Source organism: Daucus carota, chromosome 2, assembly GCF_001625215.2.
Source record: "Daucus carota subsp. sativus chromosome 2, DH1 v3.0, whole genome shotgun sequence".
In the NCBI taxonomy this organism is placed as follows: Eukaryota; Viridiplantae; Streptophyta; class Magnoliopsida; order Apiales; family Apiaceae; genus Daucus; species Daucus carota.
The window spans coordinates 53057657-53073643 of record NC_030382.2 but is presented as its reverse complement, the minus strand read 5'-3'; the positions used below and the strand labels follow the sequence as shown (position 1 = coordinate 53073643).

Below are 15987 nucleotides of genomic sequence, written 5' to 3'. Positions count from 1 at the left end.
CACGAACTGAGTTCTTGAAAAGTAATGAGTGTGTCTGATTTTGGAGCCCAGTGCACATAGTCCCACCACAGTTTCCACAAGTGTCATTTATTACTCATGCTCTTTTGAGTTTTGTTTTGCCAAGCTTTTTATCCAGACATTGGCATCATTATTACACAATGTGTTTATCTCGCTTTGCATTTTAATGTTCTTTAATGGGTATGTTTGTGTTTGGTTTCTAAAGTGTGTTACATTTTTAACTTTTGCTGGTGGTCCTCAAAAGTGGGTGGGCTTTTTATGGTTGTAAAATTTCTTGGATAGATAATTTGACCCAAATTCAGTGTTTTTTTTTGTTTTTTTTGTAATGTGCTTGTCCTTTATTAGTTAAAATGTGGTATATCTGAAATGGGTGTGTTCTTGTAGTGTGTTTAAGGGACTAAAGATTGTATTTTTATGTGTTTTTTGTGGATTTGATAAGTTTTGGCTCAAGTATTTAGGTTTTGTGAAGTGGGGTTTGTGCAATTCTTGAGTTTTAGAGCAAGAGATTAGGTTTTCTAGGGTACTGAACTGTAGATTCATTTTCTTTGAGATGGAAACAATTCAAATTGTTCACAACTAACAGCGGTTTACTCTATAACAAGGGGTCCTTAATTTTCAGTTTTTTCTTAGCAGCTTAGTGATATTCAGTGAGACTCCATTTGTGAAACAATGTCTTCTATGAAGTTGGGGTCTAAAGCAAATGCATTTCAAAAAAAAGGCCAGGCTTGGTACGTTTTCTTATCTTTTAACTTGTTCTTTTTGGTTACAATATTTATACTCTTAAAAGAATGTTCTTCATGCTCTGTCATTATCCTGCTTTCCATCTCTGCCTCTCGGAAAAATACTCATAGTGAGGAGGAGACTGAGTATTAAACATATATGAGGTTTATAATTTGACATCTTCACTCACACCTAAAACATTGGTTAATCGTTGGTACTATTCTTGGTTTCAGTCTCGGGTTTTGTTTTTAGCTAGTGGTTTTAAGTTTTGGTTCATGAAAATGTTCACAGGTTTTGCACAACTGGCCTTCCAAGTGATATCATTGTAGAAGTTGGCAGCATGTCCTTTCATCTTCACAAGGTAATATATCACTTTGATATTATACTCGCGAACAAATTGATTCAGTATCAGTGGTTTATTCCTATAATCTAATTGTGAGAAAGGAAATAAAATACACATTTTGCGTCTTGTTGATGTAAAAAATGTGTGTTTTTTTGAAGCGGTAGTTGCTTAGAACCTTCACCTTGTTTTTGCCACCCCCCTCTTTTAAGTGCTTTAAACTTTGTGTGGCAGCTGGCAAATTTTCTGAATTTCGCTAAGCAGGTCCGATTGGTGGAATGACCTTCTTAGCAGTAGTTTAATCAGAGATTTTGAATTATCAGAGATCGTTTGATATTTTTTATTCCTTTTCAAAGTAATCATGTATTTTGTTGGTGAATTCTTATGTACTTGCATTATTGTTAGTGATTAATTCTTTTATGTAAAACACATATCATAAGATCAATGTTAGTTACATCTATTTCAGATTTAATTTATCTATTAATTAAATTTTGTCTGGGTCTTTTCAAGAAAAGATTGGTATATGTAAGTTGAATTGGTATAATAGTAATACGATTAGTAGACAAGTCGAGGATGTTCTCTGTAAAGTGACCTATATATATATTTTATATAAAGGACCTGGGAATAGTGGATGCACTACAATTATGTTGCCGTTCATGATCAGCAAGGGAAGGTAATTGATAGGCTAGGACTGCATCTGCGTCACAGATCATGACCTGCCATCTAGTCGTGGACAATAAGAAAGTAGACAGTTGTTTTAAGCCATATCTTTTGTTGGGATGCTTTTAGAAAAAATGGGGGGTATATTATATAGGTAGGATGCCCAATTTTTGTATTGTAGTCCGTTCATTTATTAATGTCTACCTATTTTAGAGCATGAATGGTGAAGGTGATAGACGGATGATCTTTTGGTTGATAAACATTAATTTGATCTCTGTTAATGCTGATATGGATGGAGTATATTTTCTATTGTTTATTTATGAATGTGATAACCAGACGAGATTTTCTTTAAACATAACTATATTAGGAAGAGAGTAATTGAGGGTCTAGAAAAAGAGGAGTTTCTAGCAGAACGATTATATAATATACGATCCTTAAAAGTTTCGTTTTCTTCTTTAGTGCAGTTTCCCCTGCTTTCCAGAAGTGGGGTGATGGAGAAGTTAATCGCTGAAGCTTCTGGAGAAGAAGAAGATGGCTGTGTCATTAACCTCCCTGACATCCTTGGTGGAGCAAAAACTTTTGAACTTGTTGCCAAGTTCTGTTATGGAGTGAAAATTGAACTTAATGCAGCAAACGTAGTCTACCTCCAAATTGCTGCGGAGCAACTTGAAATGACTGAAGATTATGGGGAAGGCAATCTAGTTTCACAAACTGAATTATATTTAGAGAAGGTGGTCTTACAGAATTGGCAAGACTCGTTAAGAGCATTACAAGAGTGTAATGGTGTTCTCCCACATGCTGAAGTACTTTCTACTACCACGCGTTTAATTGAATCATTGGCACTTAAAGCAAGTATGGACCCAAGTCTGTTTGGTAGGCCTGTTGTGGAAGATGGTCGACCCTTGCAGAGTCCTGGTGGAAGTGTCTTATGGAATGGGATAAACACAGGGGCAAAGTTAAAAAATGCAAGTTCAGATTGGTGGTATGAAGATATATCAAATTTAAGTTTACCTCTATACAAGAGGTTTATTTCTGCAATGGAGTCTCGTGGCATCAAGCAGGAGATAATAGGGGGATCACTCACTTCCTATGCGAAGAAGTACCTGCCTGGGCTTAATCGGCGTCAGATCACTGATGATTCTAACAGCCATATTGGATCTGTAAGTTCAGGAACTATACTATCTGAAGAAGATCAAAAGCTATTGCTTGAGGAGCTTGATCATTTATTCCCTACGCAGAAGGGATTGATCTCAACCAAAATCCTCTTTGGTTTACTTCGAACTGCCATGATTCTTCGGGCCAGACCCACTTGCATATCAAACTTGGAACGAAGAATAGGGATGCAGCTTGATCAGGCGACACTGGAAGATCTTTTAATGCCCAACTTCTCTTATACCATGGAGACTTTGTATAATGTTGAGTGTGTGCACAGAATTCTTGAGCACTTCTTGGCAATGGATCAGGCTAGAGGTGGAGCATCCCCTGGTTCAGTTGATGATGTTCACTTGATTGGTAGTCCATCACTGATACCGATCACAGTTGTAGCGAAGCTCATTGACGGATACCTGGCAGAGGTTGCCCCTGACAATAATTTGAAGCTCCCGAAGTTTAAGGCTCTTGCTGCTGCAGTTCCTGATTATGCCAGGCCTTTGGATGATGGTCTTTATCGGGCAATTGACATTTATCTGAAGGTATAGTTTCTAATGTCTCCACATTTAGGTATTAATTTATACATATCTTGGGATTAACAAATAATTAGTTCTCTAAAAAGTGAAATTTGATCCAAGTGAGGTGCATATCTGTGCATGCACCAACTACTGTATTGTTTGTTCCTGACACCCAATTTCTCATTGTTTTACCAGGCGCACTCATGGCTGGCAGACGCTGATAAAGAAGAATTATGCATGCTTATTGACTGCCAGAAACTCTCATTAGAAGCTTGCACACATGCTGCCCTAAACGAGAGGTTGCCACTAAGAATCATAGTCCAAGTCCTCTTCTTTGAGCAACTCCAACTTAGGACTTCTGTAGCTAGTAGCTATCTCGTCACCGACAACTTTGATGGGTCCCAACAGTTAGGAAGCGGTCTGCTTGCATCTAGCGACGGAGGTTGGGACACAGCTGTGAGAGAGAATCAAGTTTTAAAAGTTGGAATGGACAGTATGAGGATGCACGTTTCTGAGCTCGAGAAAGAGTGTTCGAACATGAGGCACCAAATTGAGAGATTAAGCATGGGTAAGGGAACTAGCACCTGGGGAAGCCTATCAAAGAAGTTGGGCTTGAAGATGAAGTCTCAGATGTGCAGTGCTGAAGAGGGAGCTATTAGCAAACAGAAACATAAGGTTGACAAGACCAAAGACAGGCATGCAAAGTACAACAAAACCAATCATTAGATGAAGAAATATACATTACTTGCATTTTTTAGAATTTTCTCCCGATTCTACTATGCAATTTGTATGCCCATCTTGTTTAACATGACATTGAATCTCAATATTAATTTTTAAGCTAGAATATCTTAATTTGAGGCATTTTTTTCTGATTGCAAGTCAAGATAATTTGTGTCAGCTTTAGTTTTGTTCTTCTTTTGAACCGGAACATTTTTGCTTTTAAACTACTTCCATTTGACGAGAAACGTTTTTCATAGCACAAGGAATATTTCATTCCGAATCAAAAGAATGATTATATATTTATATATGTGTAAAGTGATTCTTCAGAAATTTCTTATATATATAATAGTCTCTCGTCTTTTTATATGTTAATTGTTAGTTGAATCTATTATTTTCTTATTTAACTCTAATAATTGTATTGAATTAATGTTTGATTGCCTCTCCAATGCCTAGGAATTATGACTTAAATATTCATAATTCGTATGGAATTCCCTTGGTTATTGAAATTCTTATAATATTAAATTTCTATATTACAATCAATTTTTTTTTTCACTTCTAGGAATTTTAATTATTAGGAAACTACAATTCCCATAGAAAGTTAATTCTCATATGCAACCAAACAAACACTTAAATTAACTTGTATACACGTGATATATTTGAAGAATATTTTTTGAATAATATTTAGAAAAATATTTTTAAGAAAAACTAAATAAATATTTTGAACTTTTGTCTCCCAAAAAAGACATAGACGAATTTTAAGTTATAAATAATTTTTCCATAACCAATTACAAATTCACTCGTGAACGTGGATATATCCTTATTAATCTTCGAAAATACTATCTGCATATTAAATCCCGCAATTAATTGTACGTTTTTTTTAAGATCGCAGTTAATGATCCGTTTAATAATTTTGTGGGGCACCTCAAAATAAGTAATGATCGTTTATATATTCTAAATTATGCAGTCGCCCAAACTAATCATCTCTCAACTTAACCCTGGCGCATGACCTAAAAACTGTATTAGACAAATCGCCCCCCAACTGTTCGACACAATGTCTCGGCCAGAAAAAACCCCCAAACTCAACGAAACAACAGAGTCGATTGAGCAAAGAAACTGGTTGGATCTTCCTGATGATGTTACATCAAACATACTCAAAAGGGTAGGCGTCGTTGAGATTCTTGAGAGTGCCCAGAAGGTCTGCACTGCGTGGCGTAGAATTTGCAAAGACCCTGCTATGTGGAGAGTCATTGACATGGAAAATCTTGGAGATTCGGCTACTACGCATCCCCAACTTGAGAAGTTGTGTATGCAGGCTATTCATCGGAGCCGAGGCCAGCTTGTCGATATTAATGTCGAATATTTTCCTACTAATCAGTTGATTGAATTTCTTGCTCATGGTGAAAGGTATGTTCTATCAGCGATGCTTTTGTTTATATTGTATTACTTGGTGGAAATTAAATTGGTATTATATGTATTGTGTGGAGCATTTTGACGATTTGGTTTCTGGGATTTATTAATCATGCACCTGTTGTTTGGGCTTGTAATTTAATAAAGAAGTCATTATCAGTAAGTAAGTGATGGTTATTAGGATGCTGTTTTTTGGGGGCTTGTAATTCTGAATGATATGATCTTTCCATATGCCTCTCGCTTAAAAAACTGGACTATTTATATAATATGTATTCTAGAAGGATATTTTCTACCACATCAGTACGTGATGGTCATTTGTTGTTTCCTGCCAAGTTCAGTAGTCAGGCTGCTGTGAGATATACAGTAAAGCCTAAACTAATTCAGGGAAGAACACATTATTTTAACTATGGTTGGTTCAAACATGATGATGGGTAGGTTTGTTTTGAGGATTATATGAGTGTTTGTTCTATTTGATATACTAGATTTGATCTTTTGATTAAACCAAGAATTGTTTTTTAATAATTATTTGAGCGACTACCTTGTAAAACACTATCTACGGGATTCCTGAATTGAACTATAAAGTAATGACCTTTAGGGCAAGGGATGATTTGAAGGATTAAGTTTGATATAAATGGTGTAAGTGATAGGCAGTGGTTTTAATTGAAATTGGTTTTTACTTAAATTATCATCTCCAATTTCAGTCATTTCCACTATATAGGTTGAGGCTTTGTCTCTGTTTTATCAGTAAAAAATTGTTCATTTGCGTTTGTGTTTGGTGAATGTGGTCTATTGCATCATCATTATCTCCTTGATAACTCATCAAGTCTGATTCTTCTTAGTCTTGTTGTGTTTTCTGTTATGTTGGTGACAGATCAAGTCAGCTCAGGCGTCTTCAAGTTTCACATTGCTATGGTTCATTAAACAAATCATGGAGCGACTTCTTAAAAAAGGCTCCCTTATTGGAGGAACTTGCACTTACCTTCACTACTATTTCGGAAGAGGCTGTTGCAGATGCTAGTCGATACTGTCCCATGCTCAAGTCATTCATATATAACAATTATGGTTGGAAGTATAGCAATTCTGCAGATGATTTTGTTATAGCTTTTGCAAAAGGCATGCCTCAATTACTCCACCTACAACTCACTGGCAGTACAATGACAAATAAGGGTTTACAGGCTGTTCTGGAGGGATGTCCTAACCTCGAGTCCCTTGATCTACGTGGATGCTTCAGCATAAATCTTGGTGAGAGTTGTGGAAAGCTATGTAAGGAACGAATCAAGAACTTGAGGCTCCCCGGTGACTCTATGGAAGGCCATAAAGTTGCACCCTACACTAGTGATAGTGAAGATGAAGATGAATATGTTTGGGATGATTATGATGGGATTTCTGATGGCGAAGTGGATTTTAGTGGCGTGGTGGCGGAATATTACTCTCTCCTTTAGAAAAATGCTTAAATCGTGTTATTTGCAACTGTATGTGCAGATAACTAGCCCTTTAACTTTGCTTAGATTCTCCTTTTAAAACCCATGGTTATTGACACTGTTTTCTTGTGTGAAATATGAATCCCTTTTATTTTAATTTTGCTCAAGTTCTCATATCATACTTCATACATGATACAACCCATGTGCTTACTGTTAACGCTTGACGGTCACTTCCCTTAGAGCAAGTCAAATGCAATGTTACAAGTGGTGCCATTTCTATAATTTGAAATCAAATGCTAAAATTCCCAACTCCAATGGGGTTCAATATTTGGAACCAGGGATGCATTTATGCATCCATGCCAAATCATCAACTAACTATAATTGATATGTATAATGGTGAACTTTAAATAAAGTTTAGGAGAGGGACTAAAGTTACTTAAATTTGGAATTATTTGGATGCAAAATGCATCTAGCATTGGAGTTGAAGTTCTATTTTAGCTATAAAAAACACTTTTTGGTGCTAAATTATAACAATAAATATAGTTATTTTGCATCTTGCATTGGATTTGCTCTTATAATTTAGAGCATGGTTGAGAACTGTTAGCTAAAAATCTTATGTGTCATCATATGTGTCATCTAGTTGGCCCTTTTAGATAATATGTAAAAAAAGTTGCACTCCAACCATCACCCTTTAGCAAAAAAAATTATAGATAACAAAGTATCATTCAATAGATTTGTTGATCCAAAAAAACTATTAGGTATAATTTTAGCTTATAGTAATTATAGATAACACCATTAGAGCATCTTCAACCATCTAAACCCCTTGGCTAAAAGGTGAGTTGGCATACTTAAAATAAAAAGATTTAGCCAACAGCTCCAAAAACTCAACTCCAACCATGATCAGCTGTTGTCTATAAATTTAGCCAACCTCCAATGGATGGCTAAATTTGTCGAACCTCTACATGTCTGTAAAAAAATCTGTAGGAAGATTGTACATCATTCATTACCATATTAAACTGATATATTCTATTTTAACAATTTAAAATATTAATAACATACTATTTTTAAATTATAGCCAACCAATATAGCCAGTACCATTGAAGCAAAATGTCTTACAGGTTCAACAAATTTTACATAATGTCTTACATGTCCAATTTAGTCAACGATTATATCCAACGCCGTTGGAGATGCTCTTAGAGTGAAAATCTTTACGGTTAGCAAAAATTTTATATAATCCATATAGATAAGCATTATCACTCTTGAAGGATCTCTTGTATATCCTTCCTTATTCAATACAATATAATATTCCTAGCATATATGTAGAATCCCAAATTTTTGTGGGCTAATATTTTATTCATGAACTCAAAAGGGAAGAAAAAGATTGTTTACATTTTTAAGAACATTAAATCGGACTATAACTTTCAGTAATAATCTCCTAATATTGTAAAGCTATTTAAAAATTGATCCATCAAATACCTTGAAAAAATATAGATATTCCAATAATTTCGGATAATATTTACATTTCTCGCATTGGCCTGGCCTTGAAATAAGCCAAATTAGAAACTCTCAAAATATGTTGCCTTATTTGTTTTCCCAGGATTTCAATATTCAAAATTTGAGTAAGATGAAATTCCGCAATTGATTGACACTCCTCTTCACGCCTCTATTTATGCTCGAAGCGAAAACACCATTTCATCAATTACGCCAAATGATCTAACCCTAGAACTTGCATCAAACAGACGCCCCGCAGTGTTTGTCAAAATGCCTCGCCGAAGAAATACCTCTAAACCCAAGAAAAACAAAAAGGGGGTCAAGAAAACAAACTGGCTTGATCTTCCTGATGATGTAACTGCAAACATACTCAAAAGGTTAGATCTCTATGAGATTCTTGAGAGTGCGCAGAAGGTCTGCGCTGCGTGGCGTAGAATCTGCAAAGACCCCGCTATGTGGAAAGTTATTATCATGGAAAATCATTGGAGTCCGGGTGATATGCCTTATGATCTTATGAAAATGTGTAAGCATGCTATTGATCGCAGCCAAGGCCAGCTTGTTGATATTTATATCGAGTATTTTGGCACTGATGAGCTGCTGGAGTACCTGGCTCAAGGTGGAAGGTATTGCACTTTTGTCGTTACAGTTTTATCGATATTTTGCGGTATATGTGTGTGTATATCTGTTGGTTTAAATGGAAATGCTGTGTTTTGATTATATATGTTGGGCAGTTTGGCAGTTTTACCATTTGTTTTCTTGGATTATTATTTTTTTATGTGCCTGGCCCTGTTGTTATGGCCTTATACATGCATAAGAAGACATTTTCAGCTAGTCAAGTGATGATTTTCTGTGAGGAATATTACTAAAGTAATGACCAAGTTTGGGGTTTCTGAGCTTTGTAATGGGAGCAGGACCATGTTCATTTATTGCTTTTGGGTCGTGTTTAAATAATAATGATAAAAGAAAAAAAATTAGTTCCAATGTACATGATCCAAAACTGAGAAAACCAAGTGGTAGAGTTGAGACAAAATCACCATTAGTTGATCAGTGAAAGTAAATGTGGATTCGACCTTGTTATGAATTATACGAATGGGCTTCTCTAATACTGCATCCTCATCTATTCTAATTAATTTATCAGACATCAAGGATTGTTAAGAAGGATACTAGATAATTTTCAACTGCAGTAGTACACTTTATATGTGGTAAATTGATGTAATAGTCAAGCGCTTGAGAAACTAGAGAGTGCAAAAAAAAAAAAAACAGTCTTAGCCTCTTAGGAAATTTTCTCGAGACATGTTGTATTGTAGGAAAAACAGTCAAATACTTAAAAGTTAAGTGTAATAGAAATGCTCTTGCTCCCTTTCTGTTTCTTACATAAGATCTTTTTTGAAGCAACTAAAGTTAGAATTTTTATTTAAAGACATAATCTTTTCCGTAGTACATAATGCTCATAATTGATTTGTAACCAAATTCAGCCTGTGAGGTTGTTGTGAGATATAAAGCAAGAATATCAGGTAAGCCGCAGACATAATATGATTTTAACTATGGTGTGGTCAAACTTGATGGGTACTTTTTTTCTAGGCATTAGCCTTAAGTTTTTTGTCTGTGAATATCTTTTTATTTTTATATAAAAAAGGAATCATATGATATGGAGTACCACACTTCATTGTTTATATATTCCCATAGACTGTTTTTGGTAGTCATTTGAGAAGTGATATTTAATTTAGCACTCTGCATGGGATTATTAACCAATGATCCCGAGTAAAATGTACTAGAAAGTGATGTCATATATTCCAGAGTGTAATTTGAAGGATTGTGTTAAAAATAAATAGTCTTGAGGCATAGGCTAAGGATTTAATTTGAATGGCTTCAATGTTGTATACTGTTCCTCTTTTCAGCCTTTTCTGCTAGATAGAGGTTGCCTTTTTGATGTTACGAGTATCACATGCTGTATCTTTTTATATGTGTAGAATTTCAATATCCATGTTGTGCATCTCACTATCTCTCATATTATAATAGTTTCTCCTCTTAAACTTGTCGTGTTTTGTGTTATGTTGGTAACAGATCAAGTCAGCTGAAACGTCTTCAAATTTCATCTTGCTATGGAATGATATATGAATCTTGGAGTGAATTCCTAAAAAATTGCCCTTTACTGGAGGAAATTGAACTTACTTTTACCTGTATTTCAGAAGAGGCTGTTGCCAATGCTGGTCAATATTGTCCAATGCTTAAGATATTCAAATATAATGACAGAGGTTATATGCATGACGGGCGACCCTTTGACCAAGAAATTGCTGATGAGGAAGATGAATTTGTTATGGCTATTGCAAAAGGCATGCCTCAATTACGCCACCTAGAACTCATTGGCAGTGGAATGACGAATAAGGGTTTGCAAGCCATTCTAGATGGCTGTCCTCAACTTGAGTTCCTTGATCTACGTCAGTGCTTCTACATCAATCTTGATGGGAGCTGCGGAAATCTGTGTATGGAAAGAATTAAAAAATTGATGCTCCCTTGAGACTCGCTGAAAGGACACAAATTTGCACTTGACAACAGTGAGGACTATCGTGCCATGTGTGGTGATCATTGTGCCACGTATAATGATATGTATGATGACAATGATGATTCTGACCTTGAAGACTATGAAGGGTTATCTGATTATGATATATATTGTGGTCCGTACTATAATCCTTTTAGTGATGATCCGGATCTAGGTGCATTATCTTCTTTCAGAGAAATGTTGGCAATAATGCAAGCAATGTATGTTGGAAACTCGTCTGATTCGGAATAAGAAACTACAGACAGTTCGCTCTCCCTTTTCAAGTGATGATCTGCTGCCAGTTTTTTTGTTTTTTAAATCATGAATCCATTTTGGCAATGTTTTTAATCAAATTTTAAACATGTCACTTCCTTGGAAACTTTAATATTTTTCATCCAACTGTCAATCTGTCATTGTGTTCGTTTCATTCATACCTCTATGATCTTCTATTTTTACATACATTTTGAAAAAAGGATGTTAAAAGTTGCATGTAAACATGTTTGTGGTATGATAAATTTGGGCTAAAACCAGTGTAGCCTAGTAGAGATTTATTTGTGATAAAACTCACACCTCTGAATTAACAAAAAAAATAATATAAACTACAGCTTCAAGCAACTAAACAAGCTGCATCCCTTCAGTCTGAAGGGGGTTCTTCTTCTTTGGAGCTCTAGTACAGAATTTCATACCTTGGACGGGTGAGAAAGATACACTTCTAGCCTGTTCGGTGGTGTGCTTTGATAGCATCTCCAAAAGTAATATATATAATGTTTTGGTTATAGTGATTGTCTGATTATGTAAATTTTTCGCTAAAGGAACATGTATATGCTCCAATGAGATTATCTATAATTATGCTTATGTAAAATTATACCCAACTAAACATGGTTGATTATATTTTTTGCTAAGAGGATGAAGGGTTGGAGTTGCATAATTTTAGACAATCTCTGTAAATGTCGTCTAGATACCACCTAAATGTCACATAGAGAGAGAATTTAAGCTTAGGACTCTTGGGGTTGGAGATGCTGATAAAAAGTTGTTTGAAAATACTTTTTCTCAGAAATAATTTTTGCCACCGTGGAAGATCCTATGCTCATGGCATATGCTAAACATCAAAATTTATGAATTTTGTATATTTTAGTTGGTGTGGTTGTTGTGAATGTTAGGGGTACATAAAAGTCAATTAAAATAAAATAATTTGTCAACATTTTTGTTTATGGTATGTACATGAGCACACCATAGAAAATCATTTAACAAAAAACCATTCTTATTCTCAAAAAAAAAAAACAAAAAAAAACCATTCTTAGCTTTAAATTACAAGTTTTATCATCAAATTTTTTATATTATACCTCAAGTCCTTGATACATATGAACAAAAAAAGTTAAAACAAATCTTTTTTACTTTGTATAAAAAATAAAATAAATTCTTTGTCTGATTTCTTTTATTAAAACAATTTTTTAAATATTTTTTTAAAAAGTATCCTTCACCTACTATCCGTGATGTCATGTATCCGCATAACTCAATTTAATTTAAATTTTGAAATGATAATATATCAGCTAATAAACGTTTTTAAATTAGTGAAATTATATTAAGGCAGCAATATTAATTTTTAAGAAATTTGATCATATATTATCATTTAATCAAAAGAACTTGTAATCTTATTTTAATTTAAAAAGCCAGATATTTAAAATTGTTAACATAATATTGTGAATATAAGAAAAATATAAATTGACTTTTGTGTGTTGCCTTATCAAACACACTTCTATTGATGCTCGTTGCTCAGATACAAATGCCCAATAATCAATCAGGCGTAACACGCCCTGGAAGCCGTATCAAACAGGACGCACACCAAGTGTTTGGAAAAATGTCTCGCCCAGAAAAAAACCCCAAACCCACCGTAACAACAGAGTTGGTTGACCAAAGAAATTGGCTGGATCTTCCGGAGGATGTAACAGCAAACATACTCAAAAGGGTAGGCGTGTTTGAGATTCTTGAGAGTGCGCAGAAGGTCTGCACTGCGTGGCGTGGAATCTGCAAAGACCCGGCTATGTGGAGAGTCATTGACATGGAAAATACTCAAGAGTTGGCTACGCCTTGTGAACTTGAGAAAATGTGTATGAACGCTATTGATCGGAGTCAAGGACAGCTTGTTGATCTTAATATTGAACATTTTCCTACTATTGAGTTGATTGAATTCCTTGCTCAAGGCCAAAGGTATGCACTTTTGTTCTGTAGATCTTATCAATATATTGGTATCTGTATCTGTTGGTATAAATTTTATTGTTGTTTTTTACTAGTTATATATGTTTCTTGAATTTTATTCGTATACATATTTCGTGGATTTTAATGGTATACACATGGTGTTGGTGCTTGTATTTTTTGAAGAAGTTGTTGTCAGTAAGTAAAGTGATGATTAAGGTTACATTTTTGTGATTTGTCTTAAGTAGTTATATGTTCAATTCAATTTCAGATGATATAGTTTTTTAATATGCCTTCGCTATCTGCATAAGAAGTAAGTTTTCAAGGAGATATTATAGTGTAATGGTAGTTTGCTGTGTGATACAACGCCTACGAGTATGTTCTTTGTAATGGATTAACTTTTTAATATGGGCATGTTCTTTTTTGTAGTGAAAACAATTATTTGCTATACCAAATTTAATTATTACATATTATTGTGAAATTTTTTTCAATAGTTATTTGAGGACTACCTATTGCAATTCGCTCCATAGGATTATAGATACCCACTGAATTGAACTTTAAGGTAAAAACATTTGTTATGGTCTAGTTTAAGATGATTGTCCAAAGGTATTAAATTAAAATGGCTCCAACTTTGATTATTGCCTCCAAGTTCATTACTTTCCACTATATAGATGACACTGGTTCTTGGATGTTACGAGTAAAATTTCCTTTTATATGTGCGTAACTATGTTCTCTATCTTAGTATGTAGCTATCTTTACTACTCTTGCTGTGCTTTGTGTTATGTTGGTAACAGATCAAGTCAGCTCAGGCGTCTTCAAATTACACATTGCTATGTTTCATTATATAAATCTTGGAGTGACTTCTTTAAAAAGGCTCCTTTATTGGAGGAGATTTCTCTCTCCTTTACTATTATTTCGGAAGAGACTGTTGCAGATATTAGTCGATATAGTCCCATGCTTAAATCATTCACATACAACAATTATGGTTGGGGGTTTAGCATTGAAATGGATCGTGCGGATGACTTTGTTTTAGCTGTTGGAAAAGGCATGTCCCAATTACTCCACCTTCAACTCACTGGCAGTGAAATGTCAAATAAGGGTTTACAGGCCATTCTAGATGGTTGTCCAAACCTTCAGTCCCTTGATCTACGTGGATGCTTCGACATCAGTCTTGACGGGACTTGTGGGAAGCTATGTAAGGAACGAATCAAGAACTTGAGGCTCCCCGGTGACTCTACGGCAGGCCTTAAAGTTGCACCATTCGATAGTGAAGATGATTATGATTCTGAAGATGATTATGATTCTGATTTGTGCCCTGACATGTGCTTTCCTGTGTCGTCTGACAGCGATTATGCTGTTGATTTGGTAGATTATTATTCCTTATGAAATCATGCTTAATTTTTGTTATTTACAATTCTATGACCGTGTGTGCTGATGGTTCTTTTGAATATGAACTATGAAACACTTTGAATTTGGTTAGACTTTACTGTAACGACTCCTTATTTTCCTAGCCCCTAGGATTTCTTATTGGCAGTTGGCCATAAGTTTATATGTGATGTAACCCAATTTAACGTGTACATGTAGGTTGCACCTCAGTTCTATATTTTTGATGCGAGAAAATGTCAAAGTATCCTAAAAATATTTTCAAAAACTTCTCAAATTACACATACCAGAGCATGTCCAAGAGACTCTTCATTTAGGCTCTTAATTTGAAATTTGAGGGGGGAGAGGAAAAAAGTTCATCCAAAAGACTCTTAGTGGCTCTTTAAATCACTAAGAGCATCTCCAATAGCTTCTTTATAGTGCCTCTTAAATTGAAATTTGAGGAGAATGTCATTTTTACTTGCTCCAATAGACTCTTAGTTGCTCTTAAATTTACTAAATTTCTCCTCTTCTCTCCTCACTTTTAAGAGCTACTAGTCACTCTTAACTATTATTTTATAATAAATTTGTAAGCACATATTCTCTCTCCATCCACTTTCTTTTGTACTTTTAATAATATAAAACAAAGTAAGGAGCGAATATAAGGAGTATTGTTGGAGTTGAATCCACTTTAAATCATTAAGAGCCAATAATTTATATTATATTTAAGAGTATGTTAGGAGACTATTGGAGATGCTCTAAGAGCCTCTTATAAATCACTAAGAGCATCTCGAATGAATTCACTCCTAGGAGCATCTCTAATGGTGTTCTTAATCACTCTTCAAAATATAATATAATATTTGGTTCTTAGTGAGTTAAGATATTGAAAAAAAATTCAACTCCAATACTTCTCTTTATTCATATTTTATTCATATAAGTGGAAAAGAAAAGTAAAAAGAGAGAATTGTTGGAGGTAAAGTAGGAGTGAAATCAAAATAATATTCATGAAAAAGAAGTTAAGAGGTCTTAGATGCTCTTTAAAAGAGAGGAGGGATGATGAGCTCTTAAATTTTTAAGAAGTTTCTAGGAGCCCATTGTAACTCTATTTTTTGCTTTGCTCTATAAATTTGAAGTTAAGAGCTTATTTTGAGAGTTTCTTGGAAATGCTCTAACAGGCCATTTTAGATGGTTGCCCTAACCTTCAGTCCCTTGATCTACGTGGATGCTTCAACATCGAACGCTTCAACATCGAACTTGACGAGAGTCGTGAAAAGTTGTGTAGGGAACAAATTAAAGATTTGAGGCTCCCTGGTGACTCCATGGAAGGCCACAAGTTGGACCCTATAGTAGTATTGTAAGATCATGTGTTGTGTGCTGGGGAGTATGATTTAAATCTTCTAAGGTATTTTTATAATTTTTTAAAATTTAAAATGGTGAAAAATTTCAAAA

At 34.7% G+C, this 15987-nt stretch overlaps 4 protein-coding genes across 6 annotated transcripts; all 4 read left to right on the top strand.

Annotated features, from left to right (window-relative positions):
* Positions 1–4274, top strand: LOC108206311 (BTB/POZ domain-containing protein At1g30440). Of its 3 annotated transcripts, XM_017376567.2 has the most exons (5): positions 1–198; positions 652–746; positions 1030–1099; positions 2203–3429; positions 3601–4274. In XM_017376567.2, the coding sequence occupies exons 2-5, from the start codon at positions 688–690 to the stop codon at positions 4129–4131; spliced, it is 1887 nt and encodes a 628-aa protein (XP_017232056.1). In that variant the 5' UTR covers positions 1–198; positions 652–687; the 3' UTR covers positions 4132–4274. The 3 variants fall into 3 exon arrangements, with proteins under 3 accessions (XP_017232056.1, XP_017232055.1, XP_063944243.1); XM_017376566.2 differs by having other exon boundaries at positions 1–746; XM_064088173.1 differs by lacking the exons at positions 1–198; positions 652–746 and having other exon boundaries at positions 2198–3429.
* An 800-nt stretch (positions 4275–5074) lies between these two features.
* LOC108206725 (putative F-box/LRR-repeat protein 23) lies at positions 5075–7110 on the top strand. Its single transcript, XM_017377113.2, has 2 exons — positions 5075–5529; positions 6404–7110. The coding sequence occupies exons 1-2, from the start codon at positions 5177–5179 to the stop codon at positions 6972–6974; spliced, it is 924 nt and encodes a 307-aa protein (XP_017232602.1). The 5' UTR covers positions 5075–5176; the 3' UTR covers positions 6975–7110.
* A 1356-nt stretch (positions 7111–8466) lies between these two features.
* Positions 8467–11389, top strand: LOC108206830 (putative F-box/LRR-repeat protein 23). Its single transcript, XM_064088172.1, has 2 exons — positions 8467–9067; positions 10509–11389. The coding sequence occupies exons 1-2, from the start codon at positions 8715–8717 to the stop codon at positions 10960–10962; spliced, it is 807 nt and encodes a 268-aa protein (XP_063944242.1). The 5' UTR covers positions 8467–8714; the 3' UTR covers positions 10963–11389.
* A 1330-nt stretch (positions 11390–12719) lies between these two features.
* LOC108206342 (F-box protein SKIP19) lies at positions 12720–14662 on the top strand. Its single transcript, XM_017376606.2, has 2 exons — positions 12720–13191; positions 13971–14662. The coding sequence occupies exons 1-2, from the start codon at positions 12746–12748 to the stop codon at positions 14560–14562; spliced, it is 1038 nt and encodes a 345-aa protein (XP_017232095.1). The 5' UTR covers positions 12720–12745; the 3' UTR covers positions 14563–14662.
* Positions 14663–15987: the final 1325 nt, after the last annotated feature.